At 45.8% G+C, this 8,764-nt stretch overlaps 1 protein-coding gene across 1 annotated transcript in view; it reads right to left on the minus strand.

Moving 5' to 3' along the window:
- Positions 1 to 7,444, minus strand: part of skia (SKI proto-oncogene a) — a 77,183-nt gene extending 69,739 nt beyond the window's left edge. The window contains exon 1 of the mRNA XM_023411496.2: positions 6,093 to 7,444. Coding sequence (XP_023267264.1) covers positions 6,093 to 6,998 — 906 coding nt within the window. The 5' untranslated portion in view covers positions 6,999 to 7,444. The remainder of the gene's footprint in view (positions 1 to 6,092) is intronic.
- Positions 7,445 to 8,764: the final 1,320 nt, after the last annotated feature.

The following is an 8,764-nucleotide window of genomic DNA, read 5'->3' on the forward strand; positions in this document are numbered from 1 at the left end:
TATTTCATGAAGCGCTCGGCCAGTCGCTTCGTCCATTTGTCACATGAAGACGCTGCTGATGGATGAACAACCCAGTGGGCCAGGGGAGACGGGGGATGGGAGCGCAGCAGAGGGGGTGGAGGGCAGACAATGGCTGGTATGAGGGCTTAAACTTCTCTTTTTCTTGGTCTCCTTTAGTCCTTCTCTCCTCCTGAGAGAGGATTGTGCTATTTGTGAAAGATATCGGTAATGTCCAGGTTTTTGAACTCGAGAGAAGCTGAATTTAATCTCTGACATACTTTTTGCTACATAAAAATAGCGTTAGGATCAAATTCTGCATCTAGCGCCAATGTGATTCCTGAGTTTCATTATCAATACTATTTTCAGTTCCTTACTTTGAAGGAACATGTTTTTCGAGATCAGATCAAAGTGGGCTCCTGTGCAAACCAATGACAGCTCCTTGAATGGTTTATAAAGTCTAGCAACATTGGTTTGTATAGAAAATCTAAAGTTATCATGGGGGATTTTGAATGCTGTTTTAAACACACACACACAAGGTGGCCATGGCTTGGTCTGTCGAATGACAGTAAAGTCAGAAACCCACAGCAAACAACCACAAATACATACAGAGCAGCTTTCTAGATGCTTTCATCCATTGTGCACAATCAAGCAGCAACTGGGAAAATCCCCTTTTGTTCACAGAATTTTAAAGGCTTTGAAATAAACAGCTTCTGGCAGGGAGACATTCTGTATGGGAAGAATCACTGCACTTAATTCATTTTCCGCCACTACTTCAATGGCAGCCTTTTGAAAACATTTTCCAGACAAAACAACAAGCTATATAACCTGCTCTGCCACTCTCTCTCTCCCTGTCTCTCATGTTTGTTACAGTGCTTTCCTGCCTATGGCCGAGACAGATGTTTAAAGGCACATCAAAACCACTGTACAGACCTTTCATCGCACGACACAATTGTTCCTCAAAAGTTTTTCATCGAGGAGCCTCAGAGCAAAGTCGCTCCTCGCTGAATGTCTGCTCCAGAGAGGGAGAAAAGAGCAAAGTAAATGTTTGCAGCTGATTTCCTGCAGCATGAAAGGCAGCATCTGTGCAAAGTAATTAGCAAAATTTTCAACTCACCTACTGACTGAACACCTTCATTTTAAAGGTCCCACATTTTACACTTCTCCAATGCTTAATTGAAGCGTTGATATGTGAACCAAAAACCATTCAAATGTAGTTTTACATCTCCTCTCTCAGGCTTCTGTCTGGAGCTCTACTTTCACCGTATTAATATAGAACCTGCTTATGATCAAAAAGACGTGGAAATCTCACTTTATAAAGTGTTGTTTATACATCATTCAGGCTGAGAGTCACAGGCCAAATCATTAAAAGACATTTTTCTCATAATGTAGTCCTTGCCTTCACATCCACCCAAGATATAAGACACAATTTATCTCAGAATCAACTAGCCAGTGAAGTTTCTGTGTCAGGCTGTCACTTTGGTTTGATTCAACTCAAGAAGTGATGGATTTTTCAATCACACTCGACATAAAGACGCTTACATGTCAATAGAGCATTGATCTCCCTGACCCTCAGTCATGCCTCACAGCATGGACTGACTGTCCTTCATTAGATTCCCAGACTGGCAGCACGGTCAGGCAAAATAACTCATTATACACACCTAATTCAATCAGTGGCTTCCTCCTTTTCAAAGCATAGAATACAAATTCTAAATTCTACTATTTGACAGGCAAAACAGAGAAACATCAACACAGAAAACACATGCTTCCTCAGGACAAAATCAAACTCTGCAGCAGACCTTATGCAACTGTCACAATTTGCCAAACACTCGTAAAAAAAAAAAAAAAAAGGGAGAATAAAAATATTCCCTCAGCTGCCTTTGCAGAGCACAACCACCAGCTGTTGTCCTGTCCACTGTGTGGACATGGCTGGCTGTCAGCAGGCTTATCCAACACTGCGCCTTGCATATGAAACAGGACATGGGCCTATATCCCCTTGGGGAGTTTACTTCCTCTGAGCCCCCGCCACCACCACCACTGCCCCACCTCCCTCCTGAAACAAGCTGCCCCTTTTGCTGGAGGCCAGATATCCTGAGCAGCAGTGAGGGCATCTCAGGGGTGGGGGTGGCTGCAGTAAAAGGGGAAGTTTGAGCTCCTGCGCATTAGAGAATGGCAGCCGAATATTTAAACACCACAAATGACAAATGTTTTGACTCCCTTTTTTCCATTTTCAAGGTTTAATAGTTGTGTTATAACACCGGTCAGCTCTTTGTACAGTGAGCCATAGGATAAAGCATGGAAACAGTGTGCAGGAATGTGCTGGGAGTCAGCAGCACACTAACATATGTGGTGCATAAATACAAAATGGCTTCTACTCTGCGTTATTGTTCTGACATGATTATTTATACAGGTCTGTCTCTAAACAAATCACTTTCCAGCACGTCAGAATGAAAATGAAACATTGGCAAAAAGCAAATCTGGATTTTCAACTGCAAGCAGCAGAGTCACTGTTGACTGTAGGGATATGCATGAAATGTTTCAGTGTTTTCATGCAACAGCTGTGGAAAGCATGTTCACCTCTCCACAGGCGTGTACTGTAAGCAAAGACTAACTCTGCCCTCTAACAAATGAGAATCCATCAATAAAAAAACATCTTGTATCCAATCCAAAGACTTCAACAAAGAGAAGCTGTTTTATATGTAAAACTGAGAAGACTGTACTGGATCCTCGCCATTTAGGAAGGCACCAAAAAAAGAAAGTCTGATGTAAACTTGCTGGTTTTGAACCAAGCGTGACTCAAGCTCGAGCTGGCTCAACGACAAGCACCGCCCCTCCAACCCCCCGCCCCACAATTCTCTTTCTCATATCTCCCTTAAACAGACGGACTGTGTAGAAATCACATCATCTTGAGGGCAAATTATAAAGTTAGCAACATACTAAATCTGCAGCCACAATCCTTATCTAAACATCCTGATGCGGAAAGCCACTGATTATGTGTGCCACCCACATGTGCACCAGCCAGAAACCAAAAGACTTGAAGCCCAGGGCTGGCATGAGCAACTTGGAGAAGTGCTCCACACCCAGCGTATAAATTAATTTAAACAATTCAATAGTTAACTGCATTTGCTGTTCACAATCAGCACTGTGGCTCACATCCTTTCAGATAAGAGCAGAGAATGAACTTTTACTGCAAATTCATGCTTCTTCTACAAACACACACAAGCAGTAAGAAAAAAGTGAAAAGTTGTTTTTACTCAAACAGTGTGTGATTCAGATATATGCCAGTGTGCATCTCAGGAGGAGGCTCTCAAAAGAGCGTCTGCAAGGAGGGAAGTGCGGCAATATCACTTCCTGTGTCTGTCTGCATGTGAGACTGCTGCTAACACTTTTGTAGCACGCTTATTAATATTCACAGAGTTCCTTGGCTGACAGCACACAGACGATGGCATTTTCTTGTGCGCTGAGAGGTAGAAGCCAGCGCGACGCAGTCTAGCACTTTGCCTCGCATCCTCCAAGAACCCTTTGCCTGGGCTGTGCTAAAATGTGCTGACAACAGGGAGCTATGTTGCTATAAGTTTAGCAATATTCCTCAACTCCTACCCAGCATGCATTCCCTCATTAGCGTTTCTTGAAACAGGGTACTTGAGGGGAAAAGAAGGAGGAGTCGAATTAAAAAGCAGGGTAGAGGCTCAAATGAGCCTCGGGCTTAACACTTGGGTGCCCTGTCGGCACTTATAAAAATAGAAGAGGCCCCTGAAAGTGGGGGTCCTAGAGGTGTGCCCACTCAAGTCTGAATGAAAGTGTGTGCCAAGAGTGGGTATTCACCATGCATGGCAGGACTCTGGCACTCTTCGGGACTTCAAGGGTTTCTCTGATTTCTCTTTCTTTAGCAGATTCCCCCTGAAAGAAGCCTCAGTGGGGGCTGGAGGGAAGCTGCTTGTAAACACTTTTGCAGTTGCTTTCTGTGCCTCATCAACTAGTCTGCTGCCCCCCGAAGTCCCCTCTGGTTTCAATTAGATTGGAGTAAAAAGTAGGTAAGAGGGGCAGGATGAGTGCGAGTGCGTGTATGTCAGAGGTGGGTGGCTGGCCTGGGGTAAAGTGGATGATTTTGGGGGGGAGGAGGTGCCGATGTTTGCTGAATGCTCTCCTTTGTTGGGATCATATTATGTTTCCACCACAATACTTCTAAACCCTGCTTCATCAACTCCATTCATGTGTAACAGTTCATGCAAATGGCCACACTAGCCTTTTTTTTCTAGAGGTGGGGGGGTGGGATTCTTTTTAACAGTCTACCACCCAACTACCCTCTCTGCAAACTCCTGCCTGCACACCAAAGCTCAGATTATAATCCCTTCATACATCTTTACAGTCAGTTAGCCCAAAAAGCAAAGCTAGGGGGGCGCATTGAAAACCACATTCAAAAAAATAAAACCACAGGAAACATGCAGCGCTGAAACCTGCGCAGACGCTCCAATTCTTATTCTTTGTTTAAATCTCGTTTTACTTTTCTTTCTTTTTCTTTTTCTTTTTTTTTTTTTTTTTTACAGAGAATGTGGTTACAACCAGAGAAAAAGAATGACAAGCCTTCAAAACCGAGAGTAGGTGCCGATTAAACCCACTTACAAATCTTACATTTACTGTGACACATGAGGTTCCACAAACACAAACACACAAGAAATGTTGTCAAAATAACAACAATCTCACTGCTGACCGAGTGTATCCCTCCCAGTGGGAACACACACACACTGAAAGAACAGCATGAAATGTAGACGGAGCAGGAGATAACTTCTATCCCACTGAAGTGTGTGTGGCCCTGTGCAGACCTGGTATTAACATCCGTCTCGGGTGATCCGACCACAAGTGGACAGCTCCATGTTCAGATGTGAACGCACCCGAGACGCATTTGAGATCCGATCACTCAGACCACATTCGGAGGTGGTCTGGCCCACATGTGTTCACATTCATTTAGCAGTGTGAACGCGAACTCGTCCTGGGCCACATTGAAGGACCTCCTACTCCACTGACGTCCTCTGCCACAGTCTGATTAGTCCCGCCACAGTTTCATAATGAACGGAAAACATTTTACTATTTCAAATGGCTAAAACTTTGTTTCACTGTAAGAGCTGTGCGCAGCGCATTTATTCGCTCAGCACCTCCGTGCCCCACTCGCGCTCTCTCTCTCTCACACACAAACACATTGACAACAGACCCGCCTGTCGATAACCTGCAATAACTTATACCTGTTTATTTGCATATAAAGCGGGGAAGTGAGGTCCGATCACAAGTGGTCAATGGAGACGCATTTTAAAACCAGGTGTGAACTGACTTACTTCGAGCTGACCACTTGTGATCGGATCACTGAAGACGCATGTTAATACCAGGTCATAACAGAGCATTTATGTGTGTGTGTGTGTGTGTGTGTGTGTGTGTGTGTGTGTTACCTCTTTGGGGCAGTTTCCGGTATAAACACTGACCTTGCCGGGACCTGAGGGGTTAGGGTTGGGCTGTCCACAATAAATGGAAGTCAGTGCAATGTCTGTCCTAACAACTTGTGTTTGTGTGTAAGTGTAAAAATTGATCTTTTAATCTGAAGTGTGGAAGAAGAATTATTTCCCCCCTTACACCTCATGTTTAATCTCTTTCAGCCGGTTGTGGTGAATGAGGTTGTATTTACAGTGCAGGCCAATAAAAGTGAGTCTGAGGGGTGTTTCACAGGCAAATAATGGCTTTATTGCCACCAGAGGCGTTTTGTTGTCACTGCTGGATGAGGCCCAATTAGTAACAATATGGCAATGATGACCAAATACTGAATGGTTTCTCTACAGGAGGGGGTCACTGACCGCTGGATATGACACATGAGAGATCCATGTGATACGATTTTGACTGATGAATTTTAAGAATGTGTAGGTAACCCTTCTTTAACTGGGACAAATTTCACTTTTGGGAACCCTCTCTAGGGTTCCCAACAGGGATTCCCAGAACCACATGCGGAGAAGCAAAACCATGAAACCAACATCTACAACACAGCCTCTATCTGGAGAAATTGTAAGTGATATCCAGCTCCACGCTGAGTTACAGCACAATGACCAACTCACCCTGGATGAAGCTTTCCTCTTGTACTTGTTGGCGAAATCAAATTTCTCCTTGATCTCGTCCAGGAGCTGCTCCAGACGGGCCTTCTCCTCTTTCCCCGTGTAATCCTGGCCCAGGAGGATGTACGCCCTCCAGTTTGCCGAGTCGAAGCCCCAGTGGCAAGTCCTGTTCTCCTGCGCCTTGTGACTGTGCACCACGAACTTGTGGGTCGGATACATTAGTCTGCAGTCCATGCACTGGATGCACGCTGCGTTGGGGCTAGTGTACAGCTCCGGCACGAACAAGCCCTTGCACTTACCGAAGCACTCGTGGTAGACTTTGAAGCTCCCCTCGGTGAGCTCCAGCTCCAGCGAGCCTCCGCTCAGCTCCTTCTTGCACCGCGGCGGGTAGGCGCCTCCGTAGATCAGGGCGTTGCAGAGCCGCTCAGCGTCCGTCTTGGTGATGAGGCCGCAGGACGGCGCCGAGAAGGGCAGGATCCCCATGACTTTGAGGATCTCCAGCTGGTCCGCCGTGCACCGGGAGCAGTAGATGTGCAGCTCGTCGCACACGGAGTTGATCTGTTGCAGGGTGAAGTCCCGCAGCACCGTGTTGAGGATCTGCGGCAGGCACAGTCGCTTCTCCCCGCCGACCACGAAGCACGAGATGGTCTCGCCTTCCAGCACAGTCTCGCACCTCTCCGTGGAGCGGTCCGACGGGATGAACAGCGGGCCCGGCATTACCGGTGGCGGCAGATGCTGCAGAACCGGCTCCGGCTCCTTACCGTCCTTCTTGAAGAGGAGCTCATGTTGCCACCGGGCAGAGAAAGCCGCCGGTCCGCCCAGAGAGCTCATAGAGCTGAGGTGAAACTGCTTGAGAGTTTGTTGCAGTCCCGGATGAGGCTGGAAGCTTTGCCGACTTACAGTCTCCATGTTTTTCCTGCAACTTTAGAAGCGTAAATCCTCCTCGTCGTCGACCGGTTATCACGAATATCTATCCGTCTCTGAACCTGGTAAATCCACGGTGTGCCAGAATTGACCGAAATGTCGAAGCGCTTCATCAAACATCCAGTAAAAAGTCCCAGACGGCGAGTTTACAATTTTATTCCTGCCACTACTGAGTGAACACCGGCCAGTCGCTCCCTGCAGCGGGTCGCCGACTGTCCATATCCGACGAACACGGCTCTCCAAACTCCACAGAAGCGAAAAGTTCCTTCTGTCGAATTCCTCAACAAATCGGGAGAAAATGAAACAAAAGTGCGCGTTATGAGTCGATACAGCTCGATAAAAAAAATCCTTATTTGAGTCTCTTTCCGCTGTCGAGGACTGCTGCAATCCACTCCGTCTGCCCCCGCAGTTCACTCTGACTGTATGGAGATGAGAAGTCTGAGAGCCAGCCTGCTTGCTCTCTCTCTCTCTCTCTCTCTCTCTCTCTCTCTCTCTCTCTCTCTCTCTCCCTCGCGCTCTCTCTCTACCCCCGTCTATGGCTCTCTCTCCCCCGCGCTGTGTTTAGGTCTCTCGCTCTCTCTAACGCGCCCCTCTCCCCCCCCTCCCTCTGTGTTTGTGTGTCTGGCTCAGTCATTGAATCCCAGCCAGGAATGTGAGTGACTCTGCAGGCAGGCTGGGCTCTTCCAGGAACAAGCCGTCACCCCCCTCTCTCTCTCACACACACACACACACACACACTACCCTGCAGAGAAGAAGAAAAAGTCAGAGGGGAAGACTGCGTTCATTTTAAACTTTCTTACAGTCATTTCTGCAGTGGTGGCAAGTAACTAAATACATGAAATTTGTCCTTTTACTCCATCAGAACACAGAGGGAAATCTACATTTATTATTTATTTGACAGCCATAGTTGAAAACCTTACTGAGGCTACAGCATCTACAGTATATAAAACTGTTAGAATAACCGAATGGTTTAGGCTAAACGTTAAGGCACCAGTGATAATAACACATATATAATCATATAATGGCATAAAATGGGTCATTCTGTCTAATGAGTATTTTTACTTTAATACTTGAGCACATTTCTGCAAAAAATGAATGAAGGACTGTAATTAGCTGTCAGTGAGCAGCCTATTAATGTTTTATTTTTTTAATTTATTCTTTTACATTGAACTAATACCACTACACTTTGGCAATAGGCTACTTTGGTAATTTTTAAAACATTATGTTGGTTAAAAGGCAATGAGTAACTGAAGCTGTGTTCATGTTATGTGAAGTTACAAGCCATTAAATGGTATTTACTTGTGATAGAATACATATTCTTCTCATTGACATTTTTCCATATGTGGCTGAAGATGTGTTGACGTCGACGTCAGAAACGTGGTCATTCACGACCCGAAACTTGGAGGTGAGCGGAATTTCCACACAGGGAGGCCATATTTACCAATCTTTCCCATGGGCTTTGAATGTTGCAGAAGGATAGGGTTTGAAAGAGAGGGAGAGAGAGAGAAAGAGAGGGAGAGGATGGGTGGTGTTTTGCGAGACAGGACAAATTTAGCTTTGGAAGGGGAAACGCAAATTGCACGACTGACTGCGGTTTATTTATTTTCCCTTCTGCTTGAATGTGTCAAAACTGTTTGGCAAGTGGCGGCGAATAAACAAGTTTCATGTGTTGGCGACCTTGAGAGACAATCCTGCTAATGAAATGACGCGAGAAGATTTCTGTTGTTTTTGTTTTTCACAGATCAGCTAGT

The sequence above is a fragment of the Seriola lalandi genome, unplaced genomic scaffold, assembly GCF_002814215.2.
Source record: "Seriola lalandi dorsalis isolate HSWRI2012SDOR001 ecotype SW California unplaced genomic scaffold, Sedor1 jcf7180002054469, whole genome shotgun sequence".
NCBI classification, from domain to species: Eukaryota; Metazoa; Chordata; class Actinopteri; order Carangiformes; family Carangidae; genus Seriola; species Seriola lalandi.